Source organism: Mus caroli, chromosome 7, assembly GCF_900094665.2.
Source record: "Mus caroli chromosome 7, CAROLI_EIJ_v1.1, whole genome shotgun sequence".
Classification (NCBI taxonomy): domain Eukaryota; kingdom Metazoa; phylum Chordata; class Mammalia; order Rodentia; family Muridae; genus Mus; species Mus caroli.
In genome coordinates this window covers 81,969,353-81,992,418 of record NC_034576.1, presented here as the reverse complement: position 1 = coordinate 81,992,418, position 23,066 = coordinate 81,969,353, and the positions used below count along the sequence as shown (strand labels likewise).

At 45.1% G+C, this 23,066-nt stretch overlaps 1 protein-coding gene across 1 annotated transcript in view; it reads right to left on the bottom strand.

The window, feature by feature from the left end:
• Fanci (FA complementation group I) overlaps nucleotides 1-23,066 on the bottom strand; it is a 60,999-nt gene that overhangs the window by 10,878 nt on the left and 27,055 nt on the right. Inside the window, exons 13-26 of the mRNA XM_021166132.2 lie at nucleotides 22,773-22,953; nucleotides 20,481-20,568; nucleotides 16,252-16,379; nucleotides 15,621-15,691; nucleotides 14,350-14,464; nucleotides 13,267-13,389; nucleotides 10,014-10,082; nucleotides 8,301-8,402; nucleotides 7,148-7,321; nucleotides 6,953-7,074; nucleotides 6,086-6,250; nucleotides 5,019-5,198; nucleotides 2,193-2,359; nucleotides 576-652 (exon numbers count right to left, since the gene is read on the bottom strand). Of these exons, the coding sequence (XP_021021791.1) occupies nucleotides 576-652; nucleotides 2,193-2,359; nucleotides 5,019-5,198; nucleotides 6,086-6,250; nucleotides 6,953-7,074; nucleotides 7,148-7,321; nucleotides 8,301-8,402; nucleotides 10,014-10,082; nucleotides 13,267-13,389; nucleotides 14,350-14,464; nucleotides 15,621-15,691; nucleotides 16,252-16,379; nucleotides 20,481-20,568; nucleotides 22,773-22,953 (1,762 nt within the window). The remainder of the gene's footprint in view (nucleotides 1-575; nucleotides 653-2,192; nucleotides 2,360-5,018; nucleotides 5,199-6,085; nucleotides 6,251-6,952; nucleotides 7,075-7,147; nucleotides 7,322-8,300; nucleotides 8,403-10,013; nucleotides 10,083-13,266; nucleotides 13,390-14,349; nucleotides 14,465-15,620; nucleotides 15,692-16,251; nucleotides 16,380-20,480; nucleotides 20,569-22,772; nucleotides 22,954-23,066) is intronic.

Here is a 23,066-nt window from a genome sequence, read left to right as displayed (position 1 = left end):
CTCAGGGTCAGCCATGGCCTCAGGGTTAGCCATGACCTCAGGGTCAGCCATGACCTCAGGGTTAGTCATGACCTCAGGGTTAGTCATGCCCCAAACTCAGCTCCCCCTGATACATGTGGCCTGACAATGGAACGAATTTGATTTGCGTATCCGTCTGGCAGTCTTCCTGACTACAATGGAGCCCCCTGCAGGACTGTTTTGCCTTCCTGTTTCTGCTATATACTTCAGCAACAAGTCCTGGCACAAGTTAGTAATATAAGAAATTTTATAAATGGAACACACTGACACTGACAACTACTGATGAGAAACTTAATGGAATCACTTTCCCAGTCCCTGTATTAGACGGGGCCAAATTATACCATGTGATCAAAGCCATTAGGCCTGGCTCCGGGAGAACTGGCTTCCTCTTTATGTCACCTTGAACAATGATCCTTGTGGACACAGGTGCTGCTGGCTGGATCCTCACTAGGCTCCTTCCAAACATACCACCTTTCACTCAGATCTGCCTGCACTTCCTGTCTGACTCCTCTCTGCGCTTCCCAAGGATCAGGAAGAGTTTAACACAGCGGCCTCACCTGAAACTGCCGGATCTGGAACGAGGCCCTCTGAGTGACAGTGACACCTGCTTCCTCTTCTTCTGTGCCCATGACATCTGGAAATGGAAACAATCCCATCTTCTTTCAAGCTGACTCGGGTTTGTTGTTGGTGTTCTGTTTTCTTCTTTTCGTTGAGACAAGGTCAAACTAAATAACCCGACTCAGCCTGGAACTGCCTATGTAGCCTGAACCTGCAACTGGCTCGTCTCAGCTTCCTGAATGCTGGAATGCTAGGCCTGGAACTGCCTATGTAGCCTGAACCTGCAACTGGCTCGTCTCAGCTTCCTGAATGCTGGAATGCTAGGCCGATAACATGATACCCAGTCCTTCCTCCTACACCCACACACACACACACACACACACACACACACACACACACACACACACACAGACACACACACACTCACACAGGGTGGTACTAGAGATGGAATCTAGGTCCTTGTGCACTACCACCAACCTGGAGTCTCAGCCCTCTTGTTACTTCAACATTTTTTTCCTTTGTTTTTATTTATGTGTATGGGTCTTTAGCATGCTTGTATGTCTGTGCACACACATGCAGTGCCCACGTAACTGTAGAGAGCGTCAGATCCCCTTGGAACTGGACTTGCAAATGGCTGTGAGCCACCACAAGTGTGCTGGGAATCAAAATCCAGGCCCTATGGAGAAGCAGCCAGTGTTCTTAACTACTGAGCCATCTCTCAGGCCTGGGCATTTTGTTTTGAATTAAAGAAAAAATAATTAAATCTTTTTGGTAGGATCTCACTTTGTAGCCTTCACCACTTTAGAAACTGCTACAAGGACCAGTTTGGCCTCAAATTTGTCACCCTCTTCCTGCCTTTCCCCCTTGGACACCAGGTTTATATGCATGTGCCACCAAATCCCAACTATACTTAAAATTATATTACCTTGAGACAAGGTACTTACTATGTGCCAAGTCTGGCCATGAACTTGTAATCCTGACTCAGTTTCCCCAGTATGGGGATTACAGGTCTGAGGCACCATATCTGGGGATAGCTAAAATTTTAGAAAGCCAAAAAAAAAAAAAGGTCTGGAGGCTGACTTAAATGTGTTTCTATAGCTGGGAGTGGTAGTGCACACCTTTAGTCCCAGCACTCGGGAAGCAGAGGCAGGAAGATTTCTGAGTTCAAGGGCATCCTGGTCTACAAAGTGAGTTCCAGGACAGCCAGGGCCACACAGAGAAACCCTGTCTCGAAAAATCAAAAAAAATGTGTTTCTATATTACACTTTCTTTTTTTGAGGGGTTAGCAGAGATCGAGATAGGGTCTCCTTGTTATGTGGTCCTGGCTGTCCTAGAACTCACTATATAGACCAGGCTGTCCTCTGTCTGACTGACTCCCAAGTGCTGGACTGAAGGTGTGTGCCACCATGACTGGCTTTAAGTGTCAGGTTCTTAATGCTGTGTTCCTCCTCCAGTCATTATCTGTGCTTAAATGCAATGCAGTGACCACCAGTCCGGAACCCACTAGAGGCCACTCCTCAGAAGCAGGAGGGCTCCTCTGCTAAGTGAACAAACAGATTCAAGGGGTCTGGCTACAGAAGCCCAGAGCCAGCCATTTATGACCCTATGATGCCTACCCAGAGCCTGGAGAAACTGCTGGACCTTGGGCTGGTAGAACTGCTGCACCGCACTGAATGTCTTCTGCAAGCCCTCCAAGCACAGCAGTGAGATGCTCTTTCCCTTCTCCTTCTTCCCCGACTCCTCCACGGACGTAGGAATTGATGTGTATCTCCACAGCAAGACCCTACAGTGTGAGAAAGTGGTGTGGTCATCCCCCACAGTGTAGCTCTCCATTATTCGCCTCATTTCTGTTCCCACGTGGGTGCTTTACAACTCATCATATGTAACTGCACGTACAAGGCTGAAGCTCCATGGTCCAGCACGTCTGTCAGATTTACCTCTTGCTGCAAACATCAGCGCATGGTGTCCCTTTGTTTTACATTAATCGGGGTCTTATTACCCAGGCCTGTCTCTTTCAAACTTTTTTTTTTTTTTTATGTTTTATGTGGATGAATGCTTTGCTAGCTTGCTTGTCTGTGGACCATGTGTGTGCAATGCAAGAGCAGTAAGTGAGCCATCTCTCTAGTCCATTCTTTTCTTAGCTATGGCCTCACACAATAGTTTAGGCTGGCTTGAAATCCCAGACCCAGGTTGGCCTCGGATTCCTGACAATCGTATTTCAGCCTTCTGAGTGCTAGGATTACAGGTATGAGCCACTACATGCAATCCTAAACTTAAAACATTTACTTGTGTGTGTGCTTGTGTGTGTGTGTGTGTGTGTGTGTGTGTGTATGTATATATATGCACATGACTTGGGTGCAGAGATCAGAGGTCACACAAGTACTTTGGTTCCAAGGATCAAACTTAGGTCATCAGGTTTGGTGACAAGTGACTTTACCCACTGTGCCAACTTGTCAGCATCTCAACTTTTTAACTGTATAAATTATTAATGATTATTATTGTTATTGAAGGACCCTGGCCAGCTTCAGCATGGCAAACATGGCTCTGCCAGGCTTTGCCCTTTTCCCCCATTCCCTCCGCCTTGCTAAAAACTGTTAGATTACATTCCTAAACCTAGTCACCAAGGTCTATTCCCTTATTTGGCTGCTTTTTTCTCCTGAGGCCAGCTATCAAGTATTAAAGTCCAGCAATCAAAAGCCCCCTATGGCTTACCCAATTAACATGCCCAATCAAAATTAAACACCTTATCCTAACATAGGGTTTCCCCTTTTACATATATAAATTGTCATTTTCTTATGGGCCATGTCTGTCTCCTCTCTATCCAAAGGCAGTCCTGTGTCCCCTGGGACAAATAAGCCTCCTCCTCCTCCTCCTCCTTCTCCTTGTTCCCTTCCCCTTCTTCCTCATCCTTTAGCTCCTGTCTTTATCTCTTAGTCCCTGTCCTCTGTCCCTCTGGGACAAATAAATCCCCTTTGTGCTGAGACCTCGGTCTTGGGTGTCTTATGCTGATACTGGTTTCTTTTGTTATTATTATTGTTTAAATTTTTATCCTTTAAAAAATAGCTTGAGAGCGGAAGAGAACCAAATTTGGATGGTCCTCATGCAGCAGTTTTCTCTGAGATTAGAACCTGCCATTTTGGAGGGAAGCTGTTCACAACACAGGATGTTAAAGAGGAGGTGAGGACAACTGATGTTGAGGATGGCGGTGAAATGAGGATGTTCTAAGGGAAGGTAAAATACTTCATTCATCAGGCAATCTCCTAAAGCTCAGGAAGTAAACAATCCAAAATACCCAAAGGAAGTCCCTGAAACTAACTAGATTTACTAGGCCCCTCCCTCTTCAAGAATAAATAAGCAGTAAAGACTACTAAGAGACATTCTCAGACCAGTTAAACTGCATAAGAGACTTAGATCAGCCAAACTGCCTGGAAGAAACAGACCAGCTGAGCTACCTGGAAAGGCCACTGTTTAACTGGCTGAACTGCGTACAGGCTGTGCAATACAATCCAGGTTTCCAGCATTTGTGGATTGTCACCCACGCTGGGGTGGGTTTTGGTGATACACTTGTCTTTGAGTCATTTCTGTTCCTGCAAATAACCCCACACCCATATTCCTGTAAGTAACTCCAATAAAAATCACTGGTTTACTAAAATGAATTTTGATGGTCTTCTACTTTGGTCTGGCATCAGGTTCCTGTCTGGGATAAGTAGACTTTTGTTCACAGCTCCTCAGAAATTGTGTCATACAATAGCAGTGTTCAGTTCTTAACTCCTGAGCTATCCTCCAGCTCCCGTGGTATTCTCTGATCAAAGTACTATGTGCACACAAAAAGAATATACTTAGAGGCTGGCGTCGAGTGGTCAACAGATGGCCAATCAGTCACGAGGGATGATAACACTGCTCAGGTCTTTACCTCATTACTTCCTTTGGTCTATTTCTTTCAGTTGTATTGCTTTTTAAGAAAGATGTTACTTCATTTTAAATTATGTGTATGTCTATGTGTGTGTACATGAATATGAGTGCAGATGCCTGCTGGGTCTAGAGAAGGACCCTGGCTTCCTCTAGATCCAGAGTGAGAGGGAACTAAACCAGGGTCCTCTATAAGAACAGTCTACACTCTTAACTGCTGAGTCACTGCCCTAGGCCATTTATTTATTGTATTTATTTGCTTTTAAGTATTTTAAATCTGTTGTCAGGTGCATGTACACTTAGGCTTATTATGCTTACTTTATGCACAATTCAATCACTACGTAATAATATTCTCTTCCCTCCTGGGAGCACAGTAAGATTTTATATAAGACGAAGAATCCACACAAAATAAGAAGGCTCACTATGAGAAACTAACCTCTCTCCTAATACGTGCCCAACGGTTCTGTCCCGAGCTTCTCAGAGAATTCACAGCACACAAGCTAGCAAACCATTTAAGGGTGAAAATGGCTTACCGAGTTATGTCACAGAGGTTCTGAAAGATCTTGTCTGGGTTCTGGCCATCAGGACCACTCACATGCCCTGTTCGTATTAGCTGCTGTATCTTCTGCAAAGCGACGTTCACTGCATAGTGCATAAACTCGCTGCTGGACCGCAGGACAGACAGACTCTCTTCATGGCTCTGGATGCTGTCTCTAGACAGAGAGTAAAGGAAGGAAGGAGCTGAGCCTGGTGGGGTGGTAGGTAACCCAGTGGCCGGGAGGCCGAGCAACCGCAGAACAAAGGGCTGGGGATACAGCCGAGTGGCAAGTGCCTGCCTAACACACTCAGGCTTGGGCTGCACCCCACACACAGGGAGGGAAGATCATCTCCCTACTGCTGCTAGCATCTGGATTAGGGTCTTAGAGACTTCAGAACAGCAGCACTCAGCAAGTTCTGAATGGAAGATTCTATGCAGCTTAAGCCCGAGTCAGCGCCAGGGCTGCTCTAACTCATTCTGCTTGCTGTTACCTCAGTTCCTGCCTCCCCCCATCAGTCCCTCACACCTCAGTGAAATCAAAGCTCATCTTGGTCTTTTAGAAAGTTGACTGTTCCTTTGTTATTTAGTTCAGTTTTCTCCTTTCTTCTCCATTGAGCCTTTGTGTATGAACTACTTAGATGTTCTTACAACACCCCTAAACTCATCCTTCTTGTTCACTGCTCCAAGGCTTCTCATTTGCTTTAATAATTTTGAGGTTCAGTTGGATGCGGTGGTATATGCCATTAAACCCAGCACTCGGGAGACAGAGGCAGGAGAATTTCTGTGAGTTTGAGGCCAGCCTGGGCTACAAGGCAAGGTCTAGGATAGCCAGGGCTACAGAAAACCCTGTCTTAAAGAACATCAATTTTGAGGGACACCCTCCCTCTGTAGAATGCCCATCTTGGGTTATGCAACTTTGATGTTTAGGAAATTAAAAGCCCCTAACTTATTTCCTATTGTACATTGATAAAGTTAAGAACTGTGGGTGTGAACCGGGAACATAGAATATGGGGTGCACACTCTCCTTACTGTAGTGCAGGCTCAACATAAGCAGGGTCTTACCTGAAGAGAGCAGTGAGGAGATCAGACACAAACTTCAAGGACAGGAGACTGTCGCTGGCTTTACTGGCCATCTTAGCCTTGCCTTTGCCAGCTTTCTCACTGAGGATGTCAGAGAACTTCTTGTAACATGTGAAAAGGCTCAGGATCTCCTCAAACTTACTCTTGCTGCGTAACAGGAAGAGACAGAGACAAGTGTCAGACTGGGTGCTTTGGTTTCAGACAGTGAGAAGACTGCAGTGTATCCTCAGGTGTCCTACGCTACACACAGCACTGCGGGGTAACGGCAGACCCTCCTTAGCACGGCACTCCCAAGCCACGGCAGTGCGGGGTAACGGCAGACCCTCCTTAGCACGGTACTCCCAAGCCACGGCAGTGCGGGGTAGCGGCAGACCCTCCTTAGCACGGTACTCCCAAGCCACGGCAGTCTCTAAGAGTCTTTTCTTCTTTCCCCTTCTTCCCAGTCAAGGACGATGGAAGCCCCGTACTACCACTAATGAAATGTTTGCAGTGGAAGTCAAATAGGTGAACGTAGGGTCTGCGAACTGTGAATAAATGAAAGCTTGCAGGGACATAAAGTTCACAGGTCTGGAGGGAAGTACATAGTTTGGATTTATTGAGAAATACCATTAGCTGGGCATGGTAGCATGTGCCTTCAATCCCAGCACTTGGGAGGCAGAGACAGGAAGATCTCTGTGAGTTTGAGGCCAGCCTGGTCTACATGGAGAGTTCTAGGTCACCCTTATCTAATGAGACCCTGCCTTAAAAAGCCAAAAGAAAGAGAAAAGGACATACTATTATCATCTTTGGTCCTTCCGTGTCTAACGTAATGCTAGAGCAAACTCTATGAAGGGTCACAGTAATCCTTACCTGAAGTTACTTATGGAGAAATTATATTCCATTAGAACTTCACACACTCCCATGATGAGACACGCACAGATATTATTCTTGATGCCGACATCAGTGTTCTGAGAGAAATCTGCTGATTTATCCTAAGGGACAAATATAAATCACCATGGTACCAAAGCTTCCATCGGTCCATAGGCTCGAGGACTTAGCAATTACCAGCTCAAAGTCTTCTAGCTCACTCTTGATCATCCTGACAGTAATGGACTCCAACATATCATCCAGCTCGGAGTACAACTCCTCCTCCTCCTCTCCTTCATCTCCTTGTTGCAGGGGGACGACTCTGCTCTTATACCAGGCCAAGCAATGCTGAATGCAAGACAGCAGATGATCCTGTAGAACAAAATAAGCCATGGCAGCTTACGAAGCTGTTATGAAGCTGTGTTATTTGCTGGGCCACACAGCAGGGCCATCTGAACTAACAAAGCTGGAGAGGCGTGAGTGAACGAAGGCATTTCCTGCACCCTTCCCCCTTGCCAAGCACTGGCCCCATAAGGAACTCACACTTCAGAATGAAACTCCAAGTGTGCCTTCCTGCTGTGATAGCAACACTGTCTGAGGCCCGGAATGAAGTTAAACAGCCTATAGTTCCCAAGCCCTGAAAGCCATTCTAAAGATTGGGGTTAATGCTGAGGGAACCTGCAGGACACCAACACAGCATCTTAGAAGGACGCCTGGAACATCTCATGGCTCTGAAGCTACATTAACGAAGACTCGGCTCTTCCTGTTCCTCGCCCTGTGTTCTAAGTCACTTGTGGGTGGTTGACGCTTTGCATCCCTTCCCCCCTTTCTGAAGGCAGGCAAGGACAGAGAGGGTCATCCCAGTTCCTCCCTGCAGACTGGGGAAGCAGATCTGTTCACGCCACTGTGCATCTCTACTTCCAACAGTGTGTAACCAAGTGACAGGTATGACTCTTAGGAAGAGGCGGCTGTCAGGATTAGTGAAGCACTACCTGACCAAGAGATCCTAAGTAGGGGCTGGAGAGACGGCTCAGCAGTGGCACTTGCTGCTCCTAGAGGATCTGGGTTCCAGTTTCAGCAATCATGCTGTGGTTCACAACTCCAGTTCCAAGGAATCTAATGCCTCTAGGCACCAGGCGCATATATAACACACATATGTCCTTGCAGGCAAATACTCATACACATAAAATACAGTAAATCGATCTTATGATGGGTCACAAATAACCGACATGGAAAAGTAAAAACTCCAAGAAAGAACTGGGAAAGCTTCAGGGAGAATGGGACCAGCTGTAGATCAACCTTACCACCGACGAGGGGACAGTGGCTGCAGGCAGGCGCCGACAACTCTTACCAGGGGCTCTTGTAGAAAGATCTGACTTCCTTGGGTCAGAACACAAGCTCCTAGTTTCAGAGGAGGTAGCAGATCAGGCTCTGGCTCATAGAACTGTTTTAACTGTGTATAGACAGAAAAATCATGACTCATGAATCCTCGAGTTTTTAACTGCTGAAGCTGATGGCACCTTAGCCTTCTTAATGTGCATTTCCCAACTGCGGAAGAATGATGTAACAAATGTGAATCCTTTGGCCTGTCTGCATCCATTCACAGCACTGATCAAGGTAACTTTCTAACTTTTTTACTCCCCTCATATCCGCCCCTACATCTGCAAAGGCAGTCAGCATTCTCAGGGAAGTTGGATGAGGACAGGCTGCAGGACGGATTGGACTCGGTGGGTTACAGTAAGTAAAAAGGAGAAGACATGAAGGTGGGCAGGGAATGCGTTGGGGGAGGTGCTGGGGAAACTGGAGGTACCTGAGGTTATGATCAAGATGTATTATATACACGCATGAAACTGTCAACGAGCAAAAGATTCTTAAAAAGAGCCTAGACTTCTGAGTCAGACTGCCTGGGTCTAAACCAGTACTTTCACTTACTACTGATGTTGACAGCTCTCCAAGTCTTGGGCCCTCACTTGAAAAAAATCAGTCTACTGGGAAATTAAAGCTACATGAGAATTCACTATCACCACACAGGTAAGGAACTTCAAACATTGCTCGGCACAGAGCAATGAAAAAAATGCTGGCTATTATTTTCCTCTGTCCTCTTTACTTCTGGAATCTGAAGAATTTGGAAAGCACTGTCCTATGCCTTCAAACATGGCTTTTAATTCTTGTTAAAAGTGTGAAGATGCTTGAAAGATATAATTTTACAGAAGGTCATGCCAAGCCCAGTGACAAGTGTTTCAGGTAGCAAAGGCCTTCCAAGAATTTCCCCATATCTAAGACCTTAATTTCAAACTGATTTTTTTTTTTCCAAAAGTATCACCATGGAGCAATAGAGGATGGGGCTGCAACAGTTCACATCTATCTGCAGGAAAATGATGCACTGGGGGCCTAGCTTAGCCCTCCCAGTGGAGAATAAATGTTATAGAGCTGGTTAAAAAAAAGATTCTGATAATGCTTAATGAATAAATATTAATATTTATTTATATCTGAATTCATCTCATCTTGATGATCCTTTGAAGTATTTCATTAATTTAAAACATTTTTTTGAGTTGGGTCTGGTGGCACATACCTTTAATCCCAGCACTTGGGAGGCAGAGACACAAGGATGTCTCTGAGTTCAAGGCCAGCCTGGTCTACACACCGGGTCCCAGGGTACCCAGGGATATATAGAGAGCTTACCTCAAAAGAACCAATCAAACAAAATTTTTTCTTTGAAACTGAAAACTCCAAACCTGAAGTGGTGGTATGTACTTGAAACCCCAGCGCTTGGGAGGCAGAGTGAAAAATCAGCAACTCCATATAGCTTCTACTATAAAATGCATTTGAGTCGCAGCCTGGGCTATATGAGACCATGTCTCAAAGACCATAAATCTATAAAATAAACTTGAAATGGCTCCATAAAGTGTCCTTCAGACTTAAGGAGCAGACTGAGAACTCAGGGAAGAGTTAGAGGGTAGCAGTGTGCCGGCTGGGAAGTGAACACTCACACAAAACAACCCAAAGAGCACAGCAGCCCCACAGCATCTGATTTCCCTACATGATCCATAAAAATGTATTTTACCTGTGAGAAGAGAGTCTGCATGATTGAACTAGCCAGCTGAGAGTTCCGTCGAAGGACATCGTAGAAACCCTAGGAGCAACACAGAGACAAGCTCATTCTTTCTTACATGGACTCAGTTCTTATAAATTTCTTTTGTGTGTGGGGGTGGGGAGAGGAACTGAGAATAAAGGCTGGAGTCTGTGCCCTATATCTGGAGGCTGGAAGAGGCACTGGACTCCTTGGAGCTGAAATAAAAGGCAGTCCCAAGCCACCTGACACAGGGCTGGGAGGCTCAGGCCCTCTGGAAGAGCGAAGTGTTCTTTAATTGCTGAGCCAAGAGCCAACTCTCCAGCCCCTGACATTTTCTTATTTTCCTCACACACATTAAAAACAGCATTCTGAGTTTCTGTTAGGGTTGTGCCCCATCTGCAGATTTGAGACTTAAATACCACCAAAACTGAGCAACCTGCAAGCATGTCATACCTTGTATTTATTCTTTAGCATCTCTCATAATATTTGGAGGTTTAAGTGTTTCCTTTCAATTTGCTTTAAATACTTTATTTCCATTTCTGGCTATTGAATGCTAGGATGAGTAATTATAGTAAACCTTCACATTGTTGATCTATCTCATCACAGCTCATGTCGATATTTCTCTTGCTAAACACTTTGAATAGATTAATACTATGCAAATGGACACAGCTTTAGTTTTCCCTTTGAAAATCTGTGTGCCTTTAACTCCTTTTCCTGCCCTACAGTGTGGGAGAGCATCTCAACTATGAGGATGAATGAAGCACAGAGAACAAACACCTTTGTTCCTCACCACATGGAAGTCTTTCCGTCACCATTTTAAGCTTCATTGGTGCCTTTTCTAAGTGTGAGGAAGTTTCTTCCTGACGCTAGTTTGCTGAGAGTTTCTAAAAGACTTTAACAAAAAGGAATGTTGAGCAAGGAGCACGTGTGTGCATTTGTGCCAAAGCCAATGTAGCCCAGGCTGCCTTGAATTTTTTGTGACCCATCCACCTCGGTCTCCCCAGTGCTGGGTTCATAGATGTGGTTGTTATGCCTCGCTCCCTCCAATTAACAGCTCAGCGGTTAAGAGCACTTGCTTCTCTTGTGGAGGACCTGTTCTGTTCCCAATATGGACACGGAGGCTTACAACTGCCTGTAACTCCACCTCCAAGGGGATCCATCACCTCTGGCCTTCACAGGCATTTGTCCTCACATACACACAAATCGACAGACAGACAGACAGACAGACAGACACACACACACACAATTAAAAATAATGAAAATAAAATTTAAAAATTTAGGGCTAGAGAAGTGGCTCACTGGGCAGAAGATGTTGGCTTCATCTGATACCTAAAACCAAGATTATGACTAATGTCAAGAGCAACAGATACAATAAGACAGACAGACAGACAGACAGAGATAGTGTTTACAAAGGCATGACAAGAAGATAATTAAGTTGCTTCACAATGGCCTTAAAAATCATATTGCCAGAGAAACTTAATGAAAGAAAAAATGATTACAACAGAAAGTTAGATGACAACGTATATAAATTTTACATAAATCTGTATATATGAACAGTAGAATTGGCAATACCACAAAACAAATGTGTGTGTGTGTGTGTGTGTGTGTGTGTGTGTCTGTGTGTGTCTGTGTGTATCTGTATACACATGTAGGCCAAAAGTAATGGGTGCCTTCCTGGATCTCTCTCTACCATAGTGTCTAAGACAGCATCGCTCGGGGCGAGCACCTGGACTGGCCAGCCAGCCCCAGAATCCTACTCCCACTCTCCTCTCCCAGTTGCCTTCCTAACTTAAGGCTATTTTAACAAACCTGAAAACTCCAGCACCTACCAACTTCTATAGCTCAAGAAACAATGTTCTAGGATGTCAAATGAGTGCGAGGGGCAGCAATGGTCCCTGGTAACCCTCCTGCCTGAGGTAGAGGCTGGCACGGAAGGATCTAAGGTCATCTAAGATCATCAGCTGCACTGAGCTTGGGCCAGCGTGGGCTACAGGTTGTTCCTGTAGGGGCGAGGCAGAAAGAAAGAAACAGAAGGCTGCTTTCTGAACAAACTTTGACCTCTCCTCCCTGCTGAGGGGACAGATGCTCTCCATTCCTTCCAGGAGATGTCTGACATCCTGAATACCTCACATTATAGAGACAGCAGTGTTCCTTCCAGTCATTAGGTGCTGTTTGTATTGGCTATGCAATTGCTTTCGGCTGTTTGCTAACTATTCTGTCATTACGTGACTGAGTCCAACAGTTTTCCCCCCAAAAAACCAAGTACAAAAGGAGAAAGGAGGGAAGGAAGGAGGAAGGAAGGGGTGTTCTTACTAAGCTAAGTATACTAGAGATTTAAGGTTGGCAACTCTGACAGCTATGAGATAAAGCCACTCACTGTGAAGGGGAAAGCAGAACCCTTGAGCCTTCACAATAATGTCTATACTCAGTATCTTAGACATCTCTTCCTTTTCTTCTTTTCTTTTGCTCTGGCAGGACCCACAGATCCACCTGCCTGCGTGGTGGTTGGAATAAGAGTGACCCCCACAGGCTCATGTCGGAATACTTGGTCCCCAACTGGCAGAAATGATAGGAGGGATCAGAATGTGTGTCCAGAGGTGGGCTTCAAGGTTTCAACAGCCTCCTCCATTCTCGATTATTCTCAACGTGTCCTCTGCCCCCTGCCTGTGGCTCATGCCGAGAGGGTCAGCTGCTGTTCCAGCTCCAGCCTGACGGCTGCCATGCTCCCACCATGACTGACAGGGAGGGATGTTTACCTAAACTGTCTCTCTAGAGCTGTGAGCCCCAATTAAACACTTCTTCCTGGAAGTCACCTTAGTCGTGGTGTTAGCACACAATAGAAAAGGCACTAAGTGCTCTGCCTCACCAGTGCTACCACGGACGGCAGCATGGCCACCCTACCAGCTCTTGGAAGTGTTTATGCACATTTAGATACACAAAAATTTGAAAGGAGGCATAAAGTAAGGGCCTGTTGTGTATGAGGGACAGAATTCACAAATGACAAGTGTGGGGTTAAATTCAGACCAGTAAATTAGCAGTAAATCTAAATATTTCCAATTAAAATGGTTACGATCCATCAACTATTTACGATTTCATGACTTAACTTCTGGACTCACTCTTACTACGCACTGACCAAGTGCAGAAGGACACATCTACTGTACATCTAGACCCAGAACAGTGTTGTCATAAGGAGAGTTACTCTCCGTAAGTAGGGCTGACAGCCTCTTGCACTTCCCTTACTTACGTCATAAAGCATGAGCCGGATGTCCGCCTGCTGCCCTAAGCTTCGTTTCAAGCTGTCTATGATCTCAAGGCAGAAGGTCTCGTTGGCGACAGCGCTGTATCGGCTGTGAACGTCCACGCGCACCTGGAAGGGAGGGTGGCAGCTTGCGTCCAGCCTTCTCAGGCTATTTCCGCTAAGGAGGTTGTGCTTGTCATAGGGAAACCCACTAGGCCTGGATGCTGATGCGACCACCATCACCATGCATTCCCTGTCACACGGTCTGGTTTGAAACAGACTAGGATTAAACCATTCTGACAAGCCTGACTCTCAGCTGCTCTTTAAGGTTTACTTGAACAATGCCAGCTACTCAGGAAGGCAACTTACTCCCCCTTCCCCAGACAATCCAGTGGTCACAATACTCACGACTGTATTAAAAACCTAAGACTTGCATTTAAAAGAAAGCTGAGCTCTTTATACCTACAAAGATTAAAGCGCTTTAGAGGTGGATGGTCTTGTTGAGTTGTGCACACAGAAGCAGGCAGGGGAAACACTCTCAGATATAAATAAAATCTTTAAAAAGTAAATTTACGTAGCTATACATAATATACACATAACTAATGCATAATTATATGTTACATGTGTAATTTGTAATACATAAATATAAATAGCTAAAAAGCACAATAAAGCGGGTAAGTTAATATTTTATTTAATCCAACATACCTAACACATCAACATGTATGTAATTCAATATAAAGTGATTAAAAATGTATTTCGCTCTAAATCTTGAAAATAAACATGAATTTTATATATACAGCAAACGCAATTTGGACTAGTCACATGTCAGTCAAGTGTCTAGTTCAGCAGCTACATGAAGGCTGGTCTACCACATTAGACAGCACTCTGACACAGAGCAAAGTCACTACTGGTATGCCTGGGAAGAGGACAGCCGTCACCCTTGCAATTCCAGCACTCAGGAGCCGGAGGCATGAGGATTCCTGCAAGCTCAGGCTGGCCTGAGCTATGGGAGAAGGAACAAAAAAGATGACATCCCCATTACTGGTTGTGAGGTGACATGCAGTGACAGTCACTGTGAGGCCCTCTTACCTGCGTGACACCAATAGACTGTGTACACTGTGAGGACGGCAGGCTGCCTAGGACTTTAAAGTTCTTTAGGAGCAGCAAAAATCCAGCAACTGCAGATTTCCGGGCATCCAGCTGGCTAGCTCGGGAATACACAGAGAAGTTAGCACCACAGGAACACACAAGGCCGAACAACACAAAACGAAACCAGCTAAGCTCGCACAGAAGGCAGTCAAGCACAGGCCAAGCCTAACTGAATTTACAAGCTCCAAATGAGGTGCCAGGGTCCATAACAACCAACAGCGTGGGGCTGCAGCTGGCTGACTGCATTATCTTCTTAACCTCAGGACTAGCTGCACTTTTTTCTCTGCTTGCAAGACTCCATGGCAATCAGAAGAATCCTGAGCTATGAACTGGGTTGGAACTTGAATCTACATAGTGGGCTGCAATGTAAATTGCTGAGTTTTGTTGTGTCTGAATGAGTGCACTCTTCCACAAGATTCCTTTGTTTATTCTACAGGATCACAGTATTCGATGCCACGTAAACCTTCCATCCAAAAGATAGCAGCTGCGGCCCACACCTCAGTGACCCACGCATGTTACAGACGTTAAAACATAATCCTGTGTAGCAGGCATGCTTTTGGGTGAGGAGTTCTAGAACAGAGATAACAGCTACTTGCTAGTCATTCCTCTAAACGTGTGGAAGTGCGTTACAACACGGCTAGCTTGGTATGTGGGCAGCCTATCCTCTAAGTATCGAATGCCTTCCTCACAGCACTGTACTACCGTCTTAGGTGACAGTATTAATCATCTCCAGCTTGTATAACAACTACACAATAAAGAGGGATCAGGAGGCCCCGGGGGAGCTCTAAGGCCCCTCAATAATACTCTGGTCCACTAGTGACTGAGCCACAATTCTGCTGCCTACCAAAGTGAGACCCTGAGTATATTCTTGCCTCCTTGCTTGGCACGGTGGTCAGCTCATGTCCGAAAGCTCACGAAGGTTACTGTGGAGGAGGAATAGGAGGGTACCAGAGACCACCAAACATGGATGGTAGACTGCTCCTACTGCCACATGCTGCCTTTACCCACGGATCATGTCTAAGGCTAAATGAGAACTGTAATGTCCTGCACCTCCTGAGGTTGCCCGAGGACCTTCAGCATAAGGTCTCACGGGCTGAGAGGGCTGTGCTGAACGAAGGATCCACATGTGAAGGAAGGGGCGCCGAGCGTGAGGTAGCAGCCAAACAGTAGAAGGTTTAGCTCCCTGCTGTCTCAGGGAATTGGCAACATACCTGGCAAACATAGCTTTCCGCAAGACGAGGATCAGGGAGTCTCTCATCGACATGCTGATCTTGAGAAGCGGCTGAAGAATGGAGCAGGTCACCTCTCATTAGCAGTGCTCAGCTCTATGAGTGCCATTAGTACTTTGTGTGCTTTTGGGTGTTTTCTATACGTGGTGGAGGCTGATTACACTTAGCTGCAAAGACAGCAGTGCACTTTGACAGCTGAAAGTTGCTACTGTCAGGCATGGTGAGGCAGGCCTGTAACCCCAGCTGCTCAAAAGACCAGGGCAGGAGAACTGCACCAATCTGAGGACAGCTCTGACTACATAATGGGTTGTCCCGGGCTAGCCTGGGCTATAGCGTGAGCTCCTATTTCTCACGAGCCTTCTTGTGGGCGCTCATCTCCTAAGACACTTCGAGTACTCAGCTAAGCTGAGAATGAGCAAAGGCAAGCAGAGCTATAAAGAGGAGGACTTGGGACGAGTCTGCCTCCATGCGCTCTGCCTTTCAATACGAAACTGTGAGACGGAAGAAAAACAGGAGCTCTGACATCCAGTTTTATAAAAGCTGTACCAGACCTTCCCGACTAGGTAGTTACAACTCCGGCTTCGGGAGCTACCTGGCATGTCAGCTGATTTACCTGCACCGCCTTGAGCAGCCCTTGCACGGTCTGGAGGGGCAGAAAGGTCAAATAGTCAAAAGTTTCCGTGACTTTTGAACAGTTCTGAAGAATTAAAGGTGCATACATGATGATATCTGAAAACAAGTCTGAGAACAGAATACATAATTAGCTGCCTCACATAACTATACAATAAAGATAAGGAAGCACCTAAAGTCTATATGAGGGAAGAAATATCAAGTGTGTTGTTGTTTTTTGTTTTTTTTAATAAAAGATTTATTTATTATGTATACAGCATTCTGCCTGCATGTATGCCTACAGTCCAGAAGAGGGCATCAGATTCCATTTCAGATGGTTGTGAGCCACCATGTGGTGGCTGCGAATTGAACTCAGGACCTCTGGAAGAGCAAGCTAGTGCTCTTAAGCTCTGAGCCATCTCTCCAGCCCCATGTTTCTTTGTTTGTTTTGTTTTGTTTTTAAATGTAACTTTCTATTGGCCGTACATAATTTTCCCCAGTGTTAAAAGGATATTTAATCATTTTTTGTGATCATACAAAATAACAAAATTAAAATGTCTAAGAGGAAGAGGAACAGCTCATTACACTGATTGCACAAGTGCCATGCCACTTCATTCTTCTAAGCAAAAGCAAGATGGTAAATATTTATAGATTTTACTTTGGCAGACATAGGTCCCACCAGGAATATATAAAGCATATTCTTTTGTCAAGAGTTTTAGTAATCTAGTCAGAACACAAGCAAAAATATCTCAGAAGAGATATTTTTGAGAATATCAAGTCTCTAACAATTCCAAACATGTATTACCTAACAAAGAGTAAGAACAGGACTTAAACAGGACATGCACAAGAGATCATTGCAAGTACCTTATTAGAGAGAGAGGAAGAACTCTGAGGTTCTGAGGGATTGGGATTATTTAAGTGGATAGAATCCCAGGTCGGCAGACTCTGCACAGAGGTCTAAGAACGGCACAGAGTCAGAGCGCGAGGGAGGTCAGTGATGGGCAAGGATGGAGAACAGGAGAGGCAGTGGGAAAGGAGGGTTAGGACTAAGCGCCAGGCCCATGAAATATCTGAGGCCAGATTGGCTTCAAACTTGCAATCCTCCTGCCTCAGTCTCCAGACTGCAGATGTGTATCTTACCACATCTAGTGAGAGGTGAGAATTTAGAAAAAGACGCAGAGTGAATACTAATCTGGTGACAGTGTGCGGAGCCAGAGCAGGGGAGTGCTACAGGGAAAAAGAAGGTGACAAAGTCAACTCAGAAACCACCGAGGAAGTTGTGACTGTGAGAGTTGTGACTTTGTGAGAATTAACCTCGTACAAAGTGTGTTCTCCAGTCAAGTTAAAAACCAGTAACAAGATGATACCTTAAAAAAAAAAAAGCCAGGCTTTGGTGGCACATGCCTTTAATCTCAGCACTCGGGAGGCAGAGGCAGGCAGATTTCTGAGTTCGAGGCCAGCCTGGTCTACAAAGTGAGTTCCAGGACAACCAGGGCTACACAGAGAAACCCTGTCTCGAAAAACAAAAACAAAAACAAACAAACAAACAAAAAAGAATTAAAAGATGACTTTGATTGAGGCAGTGGTGGCCCAAGCCTTTAATCCCAGCTACTGAGAGGCAGAAGCAGGAGGACATCTTGAGTCTCTGTAGAGTGTTCCAGAACAGCCAGAGCTACACAGAGAAACCCTGTCTTGAAGGGGTTGGGGGCAGAGATGACTGAGTTGGGGCTTGAGAGATGGTTCAGCTGTTCTTCCAGGATGTGGGTTTGATTCCCAGCACCCTCATGGTGGTTCACAACCATCTGTAATTCCAGTTCCAGGAGATTAGATGCCCTCTTCTGTCTTGGAGGGCATCAAACATGCATGTGGTGTGCATATATATAAGCAGACAAAACCCTCACACGTAAAATAAAATGAAAAAAGAAAACGAACGTCCTCAGATACTGAACACTAAATGACTCACTTGGCTGAGACAGGAGGATTGCAAGTTTGAAGCCAGCCTTGTCTCAGATATTTCATGGGCCTGGTGCTCAAGTCCCAACCTACCTTTCCCACACTGCCTTTACTATTCTGGCTAAAGAACAAACCACGGGGAGATTTAAGGCACTTTGGACTATACAGAAACCTTAGAAATGTAGGAGAGCTGACAGGACATTTAAAGGAAAACTTAGAGCTTAGTACTCTTCAACAGGAAAAAGAGAGACTGGGGTGACATCAATAACCTGAGTTTCTAACCCAAGGAAGAAGAGTCTGCTTGCAAGACAAGCTCAGAAAAGAAAACAAAAACAAAATCGGAATCCCGACAGTGAGACAGACCACAAAGACCACAAAGAACAAAAGCCTGGGTGGGAACTCAGTGTGCTCAGGAAGAGAGGAAGCTGTAAAAGGAAGAGAGTCAGGAGCCAGAGGAGCCGGCTGACAGATGTGATGCAGAGCCGCGGCCAGGACCCAGCAGTGTGCTCGGTACACTTTCACCCAGCCTTGGACTGACTTCAAATTCTGTAGTAATGTCACACAGAAAGGAAATTTTATAATTGGATGAAGTCTAACTTTTTTACATTTCTGATTTTACTTTTTTTTAAAAAATATACCCTCTGCCTTTTTCCAACAGTTTCTAGTTATTCAATACTGTCACCAACATTTGATGTGGGGCTTTTGTTTTGTTTTGTTTTGTTTTTGAGACAGGCTCAGTCTATGTAGCTTTGGTTAGCTTATTACTTGAACTCACAGAGATCCTCCTGCCTTAGTCTCCTAGTGCTGGGATGAAAGGCATGTAGCATGACTCCTGGCCATGGTCATTCTTTTGAATCTAACAGGTATATGGCAGTACCCAGTTATTCTAACAGGTATACAGCAGTACCCAGTTATTCTAACAGGTATACGGACGGCAATACCAAGTTATCCTAACAGGTATACGGACGGCAGTACCCAGTTATCCTAACAGGTACACGGACGGCAGTACCCAGTTATCCTAACAGGTACACGGACGGCAGTACCCAGTTATGCTGTTCAGCTTTGCTTCCCCAGTGCCTAAACTGACTATGGCGACAGCTGCACCATACACACACATTAAAGGTCAGTAAATTGTCATACTTTAAATGTGGAGATTATACCAATTAGACATCATGAAGTTATAAGGCATAATAAAATATTAATTATTGAACTTTACAGAACCCTAAAATTTGAGGGTTAAAGAAAAGTTACCAATAAAAAATGGGGAAAATCTGGTCATAGACATAGTAAGAAACAAACAATTACAGTTCCGAGGACTTCAGAAGTCAGAGAAGCCACAACAGGTCAAACAACAGAGCTTTTAGCAAAGCTGGGTGGGGTGGGGTGGGGGGGGTTAGGAAAAAAGCAATGGATTTAGACATTAGGAGATACCTAATCAAACCAGCCAGTTAGAGGTCATGAACGAGAAGGACAGCACCATCGTGGTAAGCCCAAGCCCAGAGCCCCAGACATTCAAGGCCATGTCTGTCACTGCCTGTTAGCAAGCATGCTGGTGCACAATGGACGGTCCACTCACTGGTTAAATTTTCCTTACGTACCAACACTACAGACATTATAAGTGGGCTCATCTATCTCCCTGGCATCACAATCAAAGACAAAACATTAAACTATAATATCACTATTAAGTTTTGTTATTTCCTTCTTTTCATTTCTCGTGTGTGTGTGTGTGTGTGTGTGTGTGTGTGTGTGCGCGCGCGTGCATATGAAGATTAGAGGTTGAAATTGGGAGTCTTCCTCCATCCCCTTCCACCTGATTCATCAAGGCAAGGTCTCCCATTCAAACCTGCAGCCCAGCCAGTTTGCTCTGGGGATTCTGTTCCTTGTCTCTTCTCGAGGCTGAAATTACAAATAGGCCACCCTGCCCATCTAGCATTTATTTATTTATTTTTTTGTTTTTGTTTTTTTGTTTTTCGAGACAGGGTTTCTCTGTGTAGCCCTGGCTGTCCTGGCACTCACTTTGTAGACCAGGCTGGCCTGGAACTCAGAAATCCGCCTGCCTCTGCCTCCCGAGTGCTGGGATTAAAGGCGTGCGCCACCACGCCCGGCTCCCATCTAGCATTTATGTGGGTTCTTAGGACCTGAACTCAAACCCCAGTAGAACATGGCAAGTGATTTAATCACTCAGCCATCTCTTGAGCCCCATAGATTTCCCCAGACTGAATCAGTCTGACATACAAAAGGAAATATTCCCAAGAACTCTATCTTCTTCAAGTTCAGTACCTAAGAAATGATTGATGGGAGAGGATGTTCGAGTAACAACTCTGTTGAGGACTTGCTCCAGAATTTCTTGTCTGATCATCTCGTGGATCTGAAAAGAACAGAATCAACAAAGCACGCCTGGGTGACTCAGCTTGCTAGAGCATCAGTGCGTGTCAGGCAGAACTAGAAGATTCTGGTGTGAACAAAACCCAAAGTTTCAGACAACTCAGGATATGACACAGATCAGCTAGAGACCAGAATCATGGCTCTCTCAATCTGCACCCAAATGACGTTAGGTACAGGAAGTATATATTGTAGTAACCCAAAAGTACAGTTCTCGTGAAGCCTGAGGCCAGACATCAAGGACTGTTCCTACTGTAGGTATACAGTACAGTCTACAGCCACATTCAAGCCCATGGAAAGTTTTAGAAACAACAAGATCTTAACCAATGTCTTCTCACTCCAAGAACCACAGCAGGTGCGCTCAAAAACTTTCGGAATTTCACTCATATTTTATCAAAACTCTTACTTGAATCTGATTGCTTTGATAGTCAATTGATTTAGACTCAGTCTGTTAGTGATTTAATAGCAGTTATATGCTCTACAGATATTCTAATGCCACTGAAATCAAATGAAACGTCTTGTTTTAAAAAAAGATTTAAAACAAAATCTTATCCTAAGAATGTTCTTAGCCGTGTTTCTTTTTAAAAGATTCTTTTTATGTGTCTGGTTTGCCTACACGTGTATGTACATGCATCATGTGCATGCATCCTGGTTTCCAAGGAGGCTAGAAGAGGGTACTGAACACCCTGGAACTGGAATTACAGAGGGCTGCAGCCACCATGGGATGTTGGGAACAGAACCCAGGTCTTCTGCAAGAGCAGGTGCTCTTACATGCTGAGCCCTCTCTCCAGGACCATGATAGTTCATCTTGACCGTCAACTTGATTTTGGTTTGGTTTGGTTTGAAGACAGAGTCCCTCTATATAGCTCTGGCTGTCCTGGAACTCTATATGTAGACCAGGTTGGCCTTGAACTCTCAAAGCGCTGACTCTGCCTCCTGAGTGCTGGGGTTAAAAGCATGGTCCTCAACCTGATTTTGTTAGATTAGTTTGGAACACATCTAGCACTGCTGGCACATGGGACAGCACTTGAGGAAAGACAGACTGCCCTGAACATGGATAGAAATGAGCAGTAGGCTACAGGACAGATGGAAAAAGAAAGAAAGAAGGAATAAGCCACCTAGTACAGGCTTGACCTGGTTTCTTTTCATCTGTCTGTCTGTCTCCTCTGCTTCTTTGACTCTTTTGTATACTCTGTGTCTGTCTCTCCACTTTCCAGCCACTGTCAGATGCGTGGCCTCCTCTGTCCTGCTTCTGTTGCCATGAATGAAATTCTGATCCATCTAGGCCCAGAGGTATCGAGCCAGTCAAGCAGACTGAAACATCTGAAATTCTGAGTCAAAATAACTCCTCTTTTACATTTGTTTCTCCCAGGCCCTTGTCAGAGACAAAAAGCTAACGCACTGTTTGCTGGAGGAAGAGAAAGCTATGTCCCATTTAAACTTAGAGAAAAATCCCGTCTCAAGGCAATAAAGTAAGAACTATTCGAGGAAGACTCTCAACAGCCTGTTCTGGTCTCTGCACACGTGTGCACACAAGGAAAGTGTATTTGCACAGGCATATACCTTTCCCTCTCCCAACACAAATAAAAAGCTGAGAGTGTACTCACCAATCCGACTCTCTAAGATTTCAATACCATCCCACGCTGTCACACAGACTCTGCCAACGGTCAAACTGCCTTATCTGACAAACTCCCAAGTAACATCTTGCTCTATTTATACTATGAAGGTGCAATTTAGAAATGGTAGTCAACTGCGACTCTTACTACCTTAGTTAGGGTCACTATTGCTATAGAAAACACCATGACCAAAGCAACTTGGGGAGGAAAGGGTTTGTGCTGCTTATGTGTCTATATCACAGCTCATCATCAAAGGAAGCCAGGAGAGGAACTCAGGGCAGAAACCTGGAGGCAGGAGCTGATGCAGAGGCCACGGAACAGCGCTACTTACCAGTTTGTACATTATGGCTGGCTCCGCCTACTTTCTTATAGAACCCAGGACTACCAGCCCAGGGGCAGTCCCACCCACAATGGGCTGCCCCACCCCACCCCAATCAATCACAAATAAGAAAATGTGTCTTATAGGCTTGCCTAATGCCTGACATTTTCTCAACCGAGGCTCTGATAACTCTATCAACCTCTCTGATAACTCTAGTTTGGGTCAGGTTGACATAAAGCTAGCCAATACACTTACTTTAAAGGTTTCCAATAAGATATTAGCTCCCAGCTTACATGCGTGCTGGTTTGTCATTTTAGAAAGACTGGTGCCAATTTCAACAGCTTTTCCATCAAGACTCTTCTTTGGCCCATAGGAATCCATCAAGATGAAACCAAATTCTATCAGACCTTGAGTTACATGATCCCAACTATGAACACTGCGAGGAAACAAAGGGTAGTTGAGAGAGCTTAGTAAATACCCACCACACACTCAGTGCTTTACAGTTGAGAGAGCTTAGTAAATACCCACCACACACTCAGGGCTTTACAG